At 60.7% G+C, this 16680-nt stretch overlaps 1 protein-coding gene across 1 annotated transcript; it reads right to left on the bottom strand.

Annotated features, from left to right (window-relative positions):
• Nucleotides 1–42: 42 nt before the first annotated feature.
• LOC140695588 (uncharacterized) lies at nucleotides 43–11598 on the bottom strand. Its single transcript, XM_072958275.1, has 6 exons — nucleotides 11283–11598; nucleotides 7698–10153; nucleotides 7139–7265; nucleotides 4344–4470; nucleotides 1910–2647; nucleotides 43–1452 (listed from the first exon to the last, which is right to left on the bottom strand). Exons 4-5 carry the CDS (start codon nucleotides 4411–4413, stop codon nucleotides 1971–1973), a joined length of 747 nt encoding a protein of 248 aa, XP_072814376.1. The 5' UTR covers nucleotides 4414–4470; nucleotides 7139–7265; nucleotides 7698–10153; nucleotides 11283–11598; the 3' UTR covers nucleotides 43–1452; nucleotides 1910–1970.
• Nucleotides 11599–16680: the final 5082 nt, after the last annotated feature.

The following is a 16680-nucleotide window of genomic DNA, read 5'->3' on the forward strand; positions in this document are numbered from 1 at the left end:
TGCACACTCCAAGGACTGCACACACCTGGGCCTGCTCACTCCTGTGACCGCATACTCCTCGGCCTACAAACTCCTTGTCCTGCACACTCCTTGGCCTGCCCCATTTGGCCCTGCCCTCTCCTGTGATGGCCCTCAACTTTCCTGCACTCTCCGGGGCCTGAACACTACTGGCCCTGCACACTCCTGGGCCTGCACACTTCTGTCCCTGCACACTCCTAGGCCTGCCCTCTCCTGGGCCCACACAATGCCTCGTCTGCACAGTCCTGGGCCTGCACACTCCTTGGCCTGCACACCAGCCCTCTGTGGGGCCCTTCCTTTGCTGAGTCTGTGCATGAGCTCCCTGTGATGCCAGCCCGCAGAGGTGACAGGTGCAGTAGGTGTTTGTGGTTCTAGAGACATGATGGCTTTCCTAGGAAGCCGGGTCCAGAATGATCCCCACTGCGCCGATGGGGGATTGGGGAGACCCTGAGAAGCAGGTGGCTTGTCCAGGGTGACAGCACTGCTGGCGGGGGAGCTGGGTCTGAAGCCAGCTGTGTCATCAGAGCTGTGACCCTGGCTGCATCCAGGCCTCCCCAGGGCTATAGGAGGGGCCGTGTTGGTGTCACTGGGTGGACATGGCATGGGGTGGGAAGTGAGCCATCAGCAGCCCAGAGAGGCCCTTGGGGAGCTTTGTGTAAGGAGGAAGCTTGGGGAAGGGGACCCCAGGAAGTGACCTCACTTCCCTGGCAACAGAGCCCAACAGAACTTGGGACCCAGGTCACCAGGCACCCGCTGTGTAGAGAAGGACACTTCTCAACCTACTTGGCTGGTGAACTCAGCTCAGCTCAGACATGTTTTGTTGCATCCCAAGATCCCGAGGTCGCGGCCCCCGGAAAGCCCGCAGCAACGGCCTTTGCCAACAGTGCCGACAGTGGGTCGGGTCTCACCCCAGGCGCCTCTGGCCTTTTGGCCAGAGGGACCGAAAGGTAACACAGGGAGGCCCAGGGCAGGCCCGCCCAGGCCAGGCCACCACTCAGACCCCACCCGGGTGGCCCCACAGCCCCTTCCTGACTGGTGGCGGTGGGGCAGTCATGTTGGGGGGGTCCTGCCTCAAGCAAGAGCAGGCTGAGGAAGGGTCAGAGGCCTGGGGGGCCGATCACATCACCAACCTGGGTCCAAGCGGGCTGGCTGGGATGTGGAGAACCGGGGCAGGGCCCTGCTGCCCGAGGTGGCGCCCATGCCCTAGGGTGTGTCTCTTGCCTCCCGGGTGACTGAGATGACCAAGGTCCCAGTCTGATCAGGCAGCAGACGGTCGAGTGGGGCAGAAGCAGGAGTGGTCCTGGCCAGGCAGGGCTCTGAGACCTCCGGGCCGGGCCGGCTGCCGGTCACTGTCATTGCAGAGCCAGACACCGCAGGATCCGGGGAACCAGGACACTCATGCCAGCTCCCCAAGTGAGGGGCTGGTGTGCCACACTGTGGAAGGCCAGCACAGGCTCCGGAAGAGTCTGGGTATGAAGGGCTCCCCACCACCACGGCCTCCTGCCCAGACGTCGCCCAGGTCTCTCCCCAGAATCTTGCCCAGGGCTGAGGGGCAGCTCAGCACCCCCGGCTCTGACCTGGAGCACCGGGCCCACCACCCGGGGATTCAGGTAGAGGGCCAGGAGCCCCCCGAAGCACAGCCCAAAGGTGAGAAGGGCAGGGCCGGTGCGGGTGTGTAGGTGAGGGAGGGCGGAGGGCTGGGCCACACAGGGAGGCATTCCCAAAGTCTGCTGTTGGGACCAGAACAAAGACGGGCCTCAGACCACCTGTCTGGAAGAATTCAGTCACAGAACAAGTGCCTGTGGGCACTTGCTCGGTGGGAGCTGTCTGCAAAGCTCTGGGAAGATTTCTGTCCTTGAAAAGGCACGTGGAAAGGGAGCCATGTGGGTACCTTTTTCCAGGTTGTGCCTGAGCACAACCACTAGACTTAAAGCTCTCTCCACGTCCAACAGTTACAGGTCCAGAGCAGGCAGGGGCAGGGGAAGATGCCAGAGAACAAAAACAGGACCACCAGGGTCCAGCAGGAGACCGCGAACTCCCTCCAGCTGCTCCTGCTGAACATGAAGATCCTGCTGCTCCAACTGCATATGAAGAGCCTGCCATTCCTGCTGATCTAGCTGCTCCTGAAGAGCCCGCCGTTCCTGCTGATCTAGCCGCTCCTGAAGAGCCCACGGCTCCTGAAGAGCCTGCCTCTCCTGAAGAGCCTGCCTCTCCTGCTGATCTAGCCGCTCCTGAAGAGCCCACGGCTCCTGAAGAGCCTGCCATTCCTGAAGAGCCCGCCGCTCCTGAAGCGCCTGCCGTTCCTGCTGATCTAGACACTCCTGAAGAGCCCGCCATTCCTGCTGATCTAGCCGCTCCTGAAGAACCTGCCGTTCCTGCTGATCTAGCCGATCCTGAAGAGCCTGCAGCTCCTGAAGAGCCTGCTGCTCCTGCTGATCTTGCCACTCCAGAAGAGCCTGCCGCTCCTGCTGATCTTGCCACTCCTGAAGAGCCTGCTGCTCCTGCTGATCTTGCCACTCCTGAAGAGCCTGCAGCTCCTGCTGATCTTGCCACTCCTGAAGAGCCTGCTGCTCCTGCTGATCTTGCTGCTCCTGAGAAGCCTGTAGTTCCTGCACCTGCACCTGGGCCGCTGGGCAGTGGAGAACCATTTTAGGCATCATCACCCACTAGGGCTGTGCCCCTCTGCACCCTCCTACACCTTCTCCAAAATCCCACCATAAATCCCCTCCCCTACCCGAAGTTGACTTCCCTGCCCCTGAATTTGCTTTTGTTTTGTTTTTCTTTAGTTTAGTTTATTTGTTTTACATCATTTATGGCATCCTATATTTTTCAATTTTCCACCTCCTTTAATAAAATACAGATTTTTTTCCCTTTTTAATTGTGCATTTCAGGAACATTAAGTGCATTCCCATGCTGTCCGACCATCACTATCATGTAGTTTTATGCTCTTTACGCTATTTATGCCTGTGAAGGACATCCCACCACGGCCTCAAACCCCTCCTCTGGACACTCCTGGGCATGCACACTCCTGGGCCTGCACACTCCTGGATCTGTACACTCCTGGGCCTTCCCTGGCATGGGCCTTCTCTGGCCCTGGCTTGCACACTACTGGGCCTGCACACTCCTGGATTGCACACTCATGGGCCTGCACACTCCAGGACATGCACAATCTTGAGCCTGAACACACCTGGACCTGTATACTCCTGATGTTGCACACTCCTGGGCCTGAACACTACTGGGCCTGCACACTGCTCGAACTGCACACTCATGGGTCTGCACACAACAAGACCTGCACAATCTTGGGCATTAACACACCTTGGCCTGTATACACCTGATTCTGTACACTCCAGGGCCTGAAAAATGCTGGGCCTCACAGCCCTGGGCATGCATATTCCTGGGTCTGCACACTCCAGGGTCTGTACCCTCCTGGGCCTGCCATGGCCTGGGCCTGCACATACCTGGGCCTGCACACTCCTGGGCCTGCACAATGTTGGGCCTGCACACACCTGGGCCTGTATACTCCTGGACCTGCACACTCCTGTGACTGATCCCTACTGTGTCAGCACACTCCTGGGCCTGTACACTCCTGGGCCTGCCCCCAATTCGGCCGGCCCTCTCCTGGACCTGCACACTCCTGGCCTGCACACTCCAGGGCCTACGCTCTCCTAGGCCTGCACGCTTCTGGGTCTGCACCAACCTGGGCTTGCACACTCTTCTCTCTGCACACTCCTGGGCCTAAACAATCCTGGGCCTGCACACACCTGGGCCTGTACACTCCTGGGCATACACACACACACAGGGCTGTACACTCCAGGCCAGCACAATCATGTGCCTCCTCCCTCCTGTGTGTGCACACTACTGGGCCTGCACACTCCTGGATTGCACACTCATGGGCCTGCACACTCCAGGACTTGCACAATCTTGAGCCTGAACACACCTGGGCCTGTATACTCCTGATTTTGCACACTCCTGGGCCTGAACACTGCTGGGCCTGCACAGCCCTAGGCCTGTACAATTCTGGGCCTGCACACTCCTGTCTCTGCACACTCCGGAGTCTGTACACGCCTGGGCCTGCACACTTCTGGGCCTGCACTCTACTTGGCCTGCACACTACTGGGCCTGCTCCCTCCTTTGCCTGCACACTCCTGGGCATGCACACTCCTGGGCCTGCACACTCCTGGGCCTGCCCTGTCCCTGGCACCAGCCTCCTTCACCCCAACGGTGCCACTCACACGGCTGCGGTGTCTAGCCAGGAGCCCCCAACCGAAACCCCTCCCGAGGGACCCCCTTGCCGGCCCGCAGGGAAGCAGCGGGGCTCCTCTTACCTGCGAGGCGGAGACGTAGTCCAGCTGCAGCCTGACGTCCAGCTGCCGGGCGTGCAGGGCCAGCTTGCATGAGGGCAGCCGGATGGCCATGATCGGCTGGAAGCTGCCCCCGGAGCCACTACCGCCCCTTGGGGAAGAAGAGGAGGAAAATCCACGTCAGTGCCAAGAACACAGGACCCGTCCACAGAGGGCCCCTCAGGTGTGACAACCCCAGAGGCGCCCGCAGCCGACCTGGGCTGAGAGCCACTTTTCTCGCGGAAGCTCAAGGACCTATGCTGAGCCTCCCTCTCCCTCCCTAAAGAGGGAAAACCCAGAGGTTTTCTAACTTTGCACTCACTGTCCATGTATCAGCCATGTCTAGTTTACCTCTCCAGCAGGGCAGACCCCCTCCCTGCCTTCCCCACCCTCTGCAGGCGGCTCTCGGGGGCCGGAGGGGCGCCCTTCCTCCCTGAGGCCAGCCCTGCTGGGGCAGCAGGTGTAACAGAAAAGACCAAATCTGACTGCCTATTAGATCTGTTCTTTTTCCTTTAACCCTCTGCTGTTTTCCAGGCTGTCTTACCAGCTCTGCCCCTTTTGTAAAACAATGTTGCCTTCAGCCTGAAATTGACAGCAGAGCCTGTTCTCAAGGCTCTCAGCCTTCAGGATAAGAGCTCTTTTCCTCTCCTATACACACAACAAGCTGCAGAACAGAAAGTAACATTTGTTTTGTTAGAGGCTTTACAGGGGCCCCATGAGCTGACCCACAACTGCAAAAACAAAGAATTCCTGCACCAAGGACTTTGCACCAACCACCCACAACCCCTCTCCTTTCGAGTGTAAAAGGAGCCTGAAGTCTCACTCGGAGAAGGTGGCTCTCCAGGACATTAGCCTGCCATCTTCTCGGTCAGCTGCCTTTCCAAATAAACTCACTATTCTTTACCCCGACACCGCGTCTCCCGATTTCTTGGCCTGTCGTGCGACTTGCGGAATGAGTGTGGACTTGGAAACACAGGGAAGGAAAGCCAAGTCAGGACTCTCACCCTCTGCCTCTGCTCAGAATACCACCAAGGGGTTGCTGGGACAGTGGACGGAAAACTGAGGCTGCAACACGACCATGAGCACTGGGCCTGGGTGGGAGAGATGGCGGGTGCTGTCCGAAGCGCACCCGGCCTCCTTCCGAGTCACATCACACCCACGTCCCCAGACCCAGGGAGGCCTGGAGCCCCACACAGCAGAGCGCCTCCAAACCTGCAGATGCCCAGTGACCGGTCCACTGTGCACCCTCTGGCGCCCTCCTCCCCGCTCCTCCTCCTTCTGCCCCGCTGGCTCAGCCCTGGTCCCACCACATCCTCACCCAGGGCCAGCACTGCTGCAGGAACACCCTCGGCAGGCCGCCCAGCCTCACGCCCTCAGGTCCGCACACCTGGTTGGTGCAGCTCTGCCCCTTTCCAGCCCTCACCACCGGCTCTCCAACCGCCTGCTCTCCCGGCCTCCGCCCCCAGTCCTAGAGAGCGCCTCCTCTGGTCACGGCATCCTGCCCTCTAGGGTCGACAGGGCCTGCACATTCCTGGGCCTGCACACAACTGGGCCTGCACACTCTTGGACCTGCACACTCCTGGATTGCACACTCATGGGCCTGCACACTCCAGGACATGCACAATCTTGAGCCTGAACACACCTGGACCTGTATACTCCTGATGTTGCACACTCCTGGGCCTGAACACTACTGGGCCTGCACACTGCTCGAACTGCACACTCATGGGTCTGCACACAACAGGACCTGCACAATCTTGGGCATTAACACACCTTGGCCTGTATACACCTGATTCTGTACACTCCAGGGCCTGAAAAATGCTGGGCCTCACAGCCCTGGGCATGCATATTCCTGGGTCTGCACACTCCAGGGTCTGTACCCTCCTGGGCCTGCCATGGCCTGGGCCTGCACATACCTGGGCCTGCACACTCCTGGGCCTGCACAATGTTGGGCCTGCACACACCTGGGCCTGTATACTCCTGGACCTGCACACTCCTGTGACTGATCCCTACTGTGTCAGCACACTCCTGGGCCTGTACACTCCTGGGCCTGCCCCCAATTCGGCCGGCCCTCTCCTGGACCTGCACACTCCTGGCCTGCACACTCCAGGGCCTGCGCTCTCCTAGGCCTGCACGCTTCTGGGTCTGCACCAACCTGGGCTTGCACACTCTTCTCTCTGCACACTCCTGGGCCTAAACAATCCTGGGCCTGCACACACCTGGGCCTGTACACTCCTGGGCATACACACACACACAGGGCTGTACACTCCAGGCCAGCACAATCATGTGCCTCCTCCCTCCTGTGTGTGCACACTACTGGGCCTGCACACTCCTGGATTGCACACTCATGGGCCTGCACACTCCAGGACTTGCACAATCTTGAGCCTGAACACACCTGGGCCTGTATACTCCTGATTTTGCACACTCCTGGGCCTGAACACTGCTGGGCCTGCACAGCCCTAGGCCTGTACAATTCTGGGCCTGCACACTCCTGTCTCTGCACACTCCGGAGTCTGTACACGCCTGGGCCTGCACACTTCTGGGCCTGCACTCTACTTGGCCTGCACACTACTGGGCCTGCTCCCTCCTTTGCCTGCACACTCCTGGGCATGCACACTCCTGGGCCTGCACACTCCTGGGCCTGCCCTGTCCCTGGCACCAGCCTCCTTCACCCCAACGGTGCCACTCACACGGCTGCGGTGTCTAGCCAGGAGCCCCCAACCGAAACCCCTCCCGAGGGACCCCCTTGCCGGCCCGCAGGGAAGCAGCGGGGCTCCTCTTACCTGCGAGGCGGAGACGTAGTCCAGCTGCAGCCTGACGTCCAGCTGCCGGGCGTGCAGGGCCAGCTTGCATGAGGGCAGCCGGATGGCCATGATCGGCTGGAAGCTGCCCCCGGAGCCACTACCGCCCCTTGGGGAAGAAGAGGAGGAAAATCCACGTCAGTGCCAAGAACACAGGACCCGTCCACAGAGGGCCCCTCAGGTGTGACAACCCCAGAGGCGCCCGCAGCCGACCTGGGCTGAGAGCCACTTTTCTCGCGGAAGCTCAAGGACCTATGCTGAGCCTCCCTCTCCCTCCCTAAAGAGGGAAAACCCAGAGGTTTTCTAACTTTGCACTCACTGTCCATGTATCAGCCATGTCTAGTTTACCTCTCCAGCAGGGCAGACCCCCTCCCTGCCTTCCCCACCCTCTGCAGGCGGCTCTCGGGGGCCGGAGGGGCGCCCTTCCTCCCTGAGGCCAGCCCTGCTGGGGCAGCAGGTGTAACAGAAAAGACCAAATCTGACTGCCTATTAGATCTGTTCTTTTTCCTTTAACCCTCTGCTGTTTTCCAGGCTGTCTTACCAGCTCTGCCCCTTTTGTAAAACAATGTTGCCTTCAGCCTGAAATTGACAGCAGAGCCTGTTCTCAAGGCTCTCAGCCTTCAGGATAAGAGCTCTTTTCCTCTCCTATACACACAACAAGCTGCAGAACAGAAAGTAACATTTGTTTTGTTAGAGGCTTTACAGGGGCCCCATGAGCTGACCCACAACTGCAAAAACAAAGAATTCCTGCACCAAGGACTTTGCACCAACCACCCACAACCCCTCTCCTTTCGAGTGTAAAAGGAGCCTGAAGTCTCACTCGGAGAAGGTGGCTCTCCAGGACATTAGCCTGCCATCTTCTCGGTCAGCTGCCTTTCCAAATAAACTCACTATTCTTTACCCCGACACCGCGTCTCCCGATTTCTTGGCCTGTCGTGCGACTTGCGGAATGAGTGTGGACTTGGAAACACAGGGAAGGAAAGCCAAGTCAGGACTCTCACCCTCTGCCTCTGCTCAGAATACCACCAAGGGGTTGCTGGGACAGTGGACGGAAAACTGAGGCTGCAACACGACCATGAGCACTGGGCCTGGGTGGGAGAGATGGCGGGTGCTGTCCGAAGCGCACCCGGCCTCCTTCCGAGTCACATCACACCCACGTCCCCAGACCCAGGGAGGCCTGGAGCCCCACACAGCAGAGCGCCTCCAAACCTGCAGATGCCCAGTGACCGGTCCACTGTGCACCCTCTGGCGCCCTCCTCCCCGCTCCTCCTCCTTCTGCCCCGCTGGCTCAGCCCTGGTCCCACCACATCCTCACCCAGGGCCAGCACTGCTGCAGGAACACCCTCGGCAGGCCGCCCAGCCTCACGCCCTCAGGTCCGCACACCTGGTTGGTGCAGCTCTGCCCCTTTCCAGCCCTCACCACCGGCTCTCCAACCGCCTGCTCTCCCGGCCTCCGCCCCCAGTCCTAGAGAGCGCCTCCTCTGGTCACGGCATCCTGCCCTCTAGGGTCGACAGGGCCTGCACATTCCTGGGCCTGCACACAACTGGGCCTGCACACTCTTGGACCTGCACACTCCTGGACCTACGCACACCGGGGCCTGCAGGAACCTGGGCCTGTACACTCCCGGGCCGGTTCCGTATTGAATCTGCACACTTCTGGGCCTGCACACTCATGGGCCTGCAAACTCCAGGACATGCACAATCTTGAGCCTGAACACACCTGGGCCTGTATATTCCTGATTTTGCCCAATCCTGGGCCTGAACACTGCTAGGCCTGCACAGCCCTAACCTGTACAGTCCTGGGCCTGCACACCCCTGTCTCTGCACACTCCGGAGTCTGCACACGCCTGGGGCTGCACACTCCTGGGCCTGTACACTCCTGGGCCTACACACTCCTGGGGGTGCTCACTGCTTGGCCTGCACACTCCTGGGCCTGCACATTCGAGGGCCTGTCCTCTCCAGGGCCTGCACACTCCTGGGACTGCAAAAACCTGGGCCTGCATGCTCTGGACCTGCGCACACCTGGGCCTGCACGAACCTGGGCCTGAACACTTCTGGCCCTGCACACTGCTGGGCCTACCTTCCCCTGGGCCCGCACAATCCCTCGTGTGCACACTACTTGGCCTGCACACTCCTGGGACTTCCCTCTAATGGGCCTGCCCCCAAGTCGCCCGGCCCTCTCCTGGACCTGCACACTCTTGGGCCTGCACACTGCTGGTCCTGCTCCCACTTGTGCCTGCACAATCCTGGGCCTACACACTCCAGGGCCTGCCCTCTGCTGGGCCCGCATACTCCTGGGACAGCAGACACCTGGGCCTACACAATCCTGGACCTACGCACACCTGGGACTGCATGAACCTTGGCTTGTACACTCCCAGGCCTTCTCCCACATATGCCCGTACACTCCTAGGCTTGTTCCCATCTGTGCCAGCACATTCCTGGGGCTGCACATGGCTTGGCCTGCACAGCCCTTGGCCTGTACAATCCTGGGCCTACACACTCCTGTCTCTGCACACGCCGGTGTCTGCACACACCTGGGTCTGCAACTCCTGGGCCTGCACACACCGGGTCCTGCCCTCTCCTGGGCCTGCACACACCTGGGACTGCACAGGCCTGGGCCTGCACTCTACTTGGCCTGCACACTGCTGGGCCTGCTCCCTCCTGTGACTGCATATTCCTAGGCAAGCACAGTCTTGGGCCTACACACATCTGGCCCTGCCCTATCCCAGGCCAGCCCACACCTCGGCCGACCCTCTCATGAACCTGCACACTCCTGGGCCTTCCCTCTCCTGGGCCTTCCCCCAATTCGGCCGGCCCTCTCCTGGACCTGTACACTCCTGGCCTGCACACTTCTAGGGCTTGCGCTCTCTTTGGCCTGCACACTCCTGGGTCTGCACCCACCTGGGCTTGCACACCCTTCTCTCTGCACACTCCTGGGCCTGCACACTCCTGGGCCTGCACACTCCTGGGCCTGCACATCCCACAGCCTGCACACACCTGGGCCTGTACACTCCTGGGCCTACACACACACACAGGCCTGTACACTCCTGGCCAGCACACTCGTGTGCCTCCTCCCTCCTGTGTGTGCACACTCCTGGGCCTGCACACTGCTAACCTTGAACACTCCTGCACCTGTTCCATCCTGTCATTGCACACTGCTGTGCCGACACACTCCCGGGCCTGTACAGTCCTGGGCCTAACCTGGCCTGGGCATGCACCCTCCTTGTCCTGCGCACTCCTATGTCTGCACACTCCTGGGCCTGCACACTGCTGGGCCCGCACAATCCATCGTGTGCACACTCCAGGGCCTGCACACTCCTGGGCCTTCCCTCTCCTGGGCCTGCTCCCCATTTGGCCGGCCCTCTCCTGGGCCTGCGCACACCTGGGTCTGCACGAACCTGGGCCTGTACCCTACTGGGCCTGCACACTCTTGTACCTGCTCACACCTGTGACTGCATACTCCTCGGCCTACAAACTCCTGGTCCTGCACACTCCTTGGCCTGCCCCATTTGGCCCTGCCCTCTCCTGTGACGGCCCTCACCGGTCCTGCACACTCCTGGGCCTGAACTTGACTGGCCCTGCACACTCCTGGGCCTGCCTTCTCCTGGGCCCACACAATCCCTCGTCTGCACACTCCTGGGTCTGCACGCTTCTGGGCCTTCCCTCTCCTGGGCCTGCCCCAAATTCGGCCGGCCCTCTCCTGGACCTGTATATTCCTGGGACTTCACACTACTGGGCCTGCTCCCACTTGTGCCTGCACACACCTGGGACTTCACATTCCTCGGCCTGCTCCCTCCTGTGCCTGCACAGTCCTACGCATGCACACTCCTGGGCCTGCACAATCCTGGATCTGTACACTCCTGGGCCTTCCCTGGCAATGGCCTTCTCTGGCCTGGGCTTGCACACTACTGGGCCCGCACACTCCTGGATTGCACACTCATGGGCCTGCACACTCCACAGGCACAATCTTGAGCCTGAACACACTTGGGCCTGTTTACTCCTGATTTTGCACACTCCTGGGCCGGAACACTGCTGGGCCTGCACAGCCCTAGGCCTGTACATTCCTGGACCTGCACACCCCTGTCTCTGCACACTCCGGAGTCTGCACACACCTGGGCCTGCACACTCCTGGGCCTGTACACTCCCGGGCCTCCACAAACACGGGCCTGTACACTCCTGGCCAGCACACTCGTGTGCCTCCTCCCTCCTGTGTGTGCACACTCCTGGGCCTGCACACTGCTGGCCTTGAACACTCCTGCACCTGTTCCCTCCTGAGATTGCACACTGCTGTGCCGACACACTCCCGGGCCTGTACACTCCTGGGCCTACCCTGGCCTGGGCCTGCACCCTCCTTGTCCTGCACACTCCTCTGCACACTCCTAGGCCTGAACACTTCTGGCCCTGCGCACTGCTGGGCCTAACTTCTCCTGGGCCCACACATTCCCTCGTGTGCACACTCCTTGGCCTGCACACTCCTGGGACTTCCCCCTAATGGGCCTGCCCCCAATTCGCCCGACCCTCGCCTGGACCTGCACACTGTTGGGCCTGCATACTAGTGGTCCTGCTCCCACTTGTGCCTGCACAATCCTGGGCCTACACACTCCAGGGCCTGCCCTCTGCTGGGCCCGCATACTCCTGGGACAGCAGACACATGGGCCTACACAATCCTGGACCTACGCACACCTGGGCCTGCGTCAACCTTGGCTTGTACACTCCCGGGCCTTCTACCACATATGCCTGTACACTCCTAGGCTTGTTCCCATCTGTGCCGGCACATTCCTGGGGCTGCACATGGCTTGGCCTGCACAGTCCTTTGCCTGTACAATCCTGGGCCTACACACTCCTGTCTCTGCACACTCCGGTGTCTGCACACACCTGGGCCTGCAACTCCTGGGCCTGCAGACACCGGGGCCTGCCCTATCTGGGCCTGTATACAGCTGGGACTACACATGCCTGGGCATGTACACTCATAGACCTGCAAACAACTGGGCCTGGACACTGCTGGGATAGCACACTCCTGGGCCTGTACACTCCTGGACCTGCAATGGTCTGGGCCTGCACCCTCCTTGGCCTGCACACTCCTCTGTCTGCACATTCTTGGGCCTGCATACTTCTTGCCCTGCACATTGCAGGGCCTGACTTATCCTGGGCCCTCACAATCCCTCGTGTGCACACCCATGGGCCTGCCCTCTCCTGGGCCTGCACAATCCTGGAACTGCATACACCTGGGCCTGCACACTCCTGGACCTGCGCACACATGGACCTGCCCTGTCCTGGGCCCGCACAATCCCTTGTGTGCACACTCCTGGGCTTGCACTCTCCTAGGCCTGTACACTCCTGGGCATGCACACCCCTGTCTGCACACTCCGGTGTCTGCAAACTCCAGGGCCTGCGCACACATGGGCCGGTACACTCCTGGGACAGCACACACCAGGGCCTACACACTCCTGGACCTGTGCACACCTGGGCCGGCATTAACCTGGGCTTGTACAATCCTGGGCTTGCTCCCATCTATGCCTGCCTAACCCTAGGCCTGTTCCCACATGTCCCGGCACACTCCTGGGGCGGAACGCTGGAAGGCCTGCACAGCCCTGGGCATATACACTCCTGGGCCTGCACACTCCTGTCTCTGCACACACCGGTGTCTTCACACACCTGGGCCTGCACACTCCTGGACCTGCGCACACCTGGGCCTGCATGATCCTGGGCATGTACACACCTGGGCCTGCACACTCTTTTACCTGCTCCCTCCTGTGACTGCATACTCCTGGGCCTGCAAACTTCAGGTCCTGCACAATCCTGGCACTGCCCAATTTGTCCCTGCCCTCTGCTGTGATGGCCCTCACCTGTCCTGCACACTCCTGGGCCTTAACACTACTGGCCCTGCACACTCTTGGGCATGCACACTTCTGGCCCTGCACACTCCTGGGCCTGCCCGCAGCTGGGCCGGCCCTCCCCTGGACCCACATACTCTTGGGCCTGCACACTACTGGGACTGCTCCCACTTGTGCCTGCACACACCTGGGTCTGCTCACTACTCGGTCTGCTCCCTCCTGTGACTGCATACTGCTGGGCAAGCACAGTCTTCGGCATACACACCCCTGGCCCTGCCGTATCCCAGGCCAGCGCCCCCTCGTCCGACACTCTCACAAGCCTGCACACTCCTGGGACTGCACAATACAGGGCCTGTACGCATCTATCCCTACACACTCCTAGGCCTGCAAACTCCTGGGTATCCTCCCTCCTGTACCTACACACTCCTGGGCCTGCACAATCCAGGGCCTGCAGACTCCTGGGACTGCACACACCAGGGCCTGCACTCTCCTGGACCTCTGCACAACAGGGCCTGCACGAACATCGGCCTATTAACTCCTGGGCTTGCACACTCTGTACCTACACACTCCTGGGCCTGCACATTCCAGGGCATGCCCTCTCCTGGGCCTGCACACTCCAAGGACTGCACACACCTGAGCCTGCTCACTCCTGTGACTGCATACTCCTCGGCCTACAAACTCCTGGTCCTGCACACCCCTTGGCCTGCCCCATTTGGCCCTGCCCTCTCCTGTGATGGCCCTCACCTTTCCTGCACACTCCAGGGCCTGAACACTACTGGCCCTGCACACTCCAGGGCCTGCCTTCACCTGGGCCCACACAATCCCTCATCTGCACACCCCTGGCCTGCACTCTTCTGGGCCTTCCCTCTCCTGGGCCTGCCCCCAATTCGGCCAGCCCTCTCCTGGACCTGTACATTCTTGGGCCTTCACACTCCTTATTCGGCTCCCTCCTGTGCCTGCACACTCCTGGGCATGCACAATCCTGGGCCTGCACACTCCTGGATCTGTACACTCCTGGGCCTTCCCTGGCATGGGCCTTCTCTGGCCTGGGCTTGCACACTACCTGGCCCACACACTCATGGATTGCACAGTCATGGGCTTGCACACTCCAGGACATGCACAACCTTGAGCCTGAACACACCTGGGCCTGTGTACTCCTGATTTTGCACACTCCTGGGCCTGAACACTGCTGGGCCTGCACAGCCCTAGGCCTGTACAAACCTGGGCCTGCACACTCCTGTCTCTGCACACTCCGGAGTCTGCACACGCCTGGGCCTGCACACTCCTGGGCCTGTGCACTCATGGGCCTGCACCCTCCTTGGCCTGCACAATGCTTTGTCTGCACACTCCTGGGCCTGCAAACTTCAGGACCTGCACACTCCTGGGACAGCAGACACCTGGGCCTTCACACTCCTGGACCTGCGCACACTTGGGCCTGCATGAACCTGGGCTTGTACACTCCTGGGTCTGCTCCCATGTATGCCTGCACACTCCTAGCCCTGTTCCCACCTGTGCCGGCACACTCCTGGGCCTGCACACACCTGTCTCTGCACACTCCAGTGTCTTCACACTCCTGGGCCTGCACACTCGTGTGCCGTCACACTTCTGGGACAAAACACTTGTGCGCCTACACACTCCTGGCCCTGCACACTCCTGAGACTGGACACTCCTGGTCCTGTCCTGGCCTGGGCCTGGACACTAATGGCCATGCACACTCCTGTACCTGCGCAAACCTGGGCCTTCACGAACCTAGGACAGTACACTCCTGGGCCTGCAAAGTTCAGTACCTGCTCACTCCTTAACCTGCTCTCTCCTGTGACTACATACCCCTGGGCCTGCAATCTCCTAGTCCTGCACGCTCCTGGGCCTTTACACTACAGGCCCTGCACACTGTTGGGCCTGCACACTTCTGGCCCTGCACACTCCTGGGCCTGCCCTCTCCTGGGCCCGCACAATCCCTCATGTGCACACTCCTGGGCCTGCACACTCCTGCGCCTTCCCTCTCCTGGGCCTGCCCCCAATTCGGCCGGCCCTCTCCTGGACCTGCACACTCTTGGGCCTGCACACTACTGGGCCTGCTCCCACTTGTGCTTGCACACACCTGGGACTGCAGACTCCTCGGCCTGCTTCCTCCTGTGCCTACACACTCCTGGGCCTGCCCTGGCCTGGGCCTGCAGACTCCTGGAACTGCACCATCCTGGGCCTGCACACTCCTCTGTCTCCACAATCCTGGGACTGCACACTCCTGGGTCTGTATATCCCAGAGCCTGCATACACCTGGGCTGTACACTCCTGTGCCAGTACACTAGTGTGCCTGCTCCCTCCAGTGTCTGCACATTCCTGGGCCTGCACAGTCCTGGGTATGCACACCCTTTAGCCTGCACACTCCTGGGCCTGTTCCATATTGTGTCTGCACACTCCTGGGTCTGCACGCTCCTGGACCTGCGCACACCTGGGTCTGCACGAACCTGGGCTTCTACCCTACTGGGCCTGCACACTCTTGTACCTGCTCACTCCTGTGACTGCATACTCCTCGGCCTACAAACTCCTGGTCCTGCACACTCCTTGGCCTGCCCCATTTGGCCCTGCCCTCTCCTGTGACGGCCCTCACAGGTCCTACACACTCCTGGGCCTGAACATGACTGGCCCTGCACACTCTTGGGCCTGCACACTTCTGCCCTGCACACTCCTGGGCCTGCCTTCTCCTGGGCCCACACAATCCCTCGTCTGCACACTCCTAGACCTGCACGCTTCTGGGCCTTCCCTCTCCTGGGCCTGCCCCCAATTCGGCCGGCCCTCTCCTGGACCTGTTCATTCCTGGGCCTTCACAATACTGGGCCTGCTCACACTTGTGCCTGCACACACCTGGGACTGCACCCTCCTCGGCCTGCTCCCTCCTGTGCCTGCACAGTCCTGCGCATGCACACTCCTGGGCCAGCACAATCCTGGATCTGTACACTCCTGGGCCTTCCCTGGCATGGGCCTTCTCTGGCCTGGGCTTGCACACTACTGGACCCGCACACTCCTTGATTGCACACTCATGGGCCTGCACACTCCAGGACAGGCACAATCTTGAGCCTGAACACACCTGGGCCTGTATACTCCTGATTCTGCACACTCCTGGGCCTGAACACTGCTGGGACTCACAGCCCTGGGCATGCATACTCCTGGGCCTGCACACTCCAGGGTCTGTACCCTCTTAGGCCTGCCCTGGCCTGGGCCTGCACCCTCCTTGGCCTGCACACTCCTCTGTCTGCACACTCCTGGGCCTGCACAAGGTTGGGCCTGCACACACCTGGGCCTGTATACTCCTGGATCTGCACACTCCTGTGACTGATCCCTCCTGTGTCTGCACACTCCTGGGCCTGCACACTGCTGGGCCTGCCCTCTCCTGGGCCCGCACAATCCCTCGAGTGCACACTCAGGGCCTGCACACTCATGGGCCTGCACACCCCTGGATATGTACACTCCTGGGCCTTCCCTGGCATGGGCCTTCTCTGGCCCTGGCTTGCACACTACTGGGCCCGCACACTCCTGGATTGCACACTCATGGGCCTGCACACTCCAGGACATGCACAATCTTCAGCCTGAACACACCTGGGCCTGTATACTCCTGATTTTGCACACTCCTGGGCCTGAACACTGCTAGGCCTGCACAGCCCTAACCTGTACATTCCTGGGCCTGCACAC

Source organism: Vicugna pacos, unplaced genomic scaffold (genome assembly GCF_048564905.1).
Source record: "Vicugna pacos unplaced genomic scaffold, VicPac4 scaffold_471, whole genome shotgun sequence".
NCBI classification, from domain to species: Eukaryota; Metazoa; Chordata; class Mammalia; order Artiodactyla; family Camelidae; genus Vicugna; species Vicugna pacos.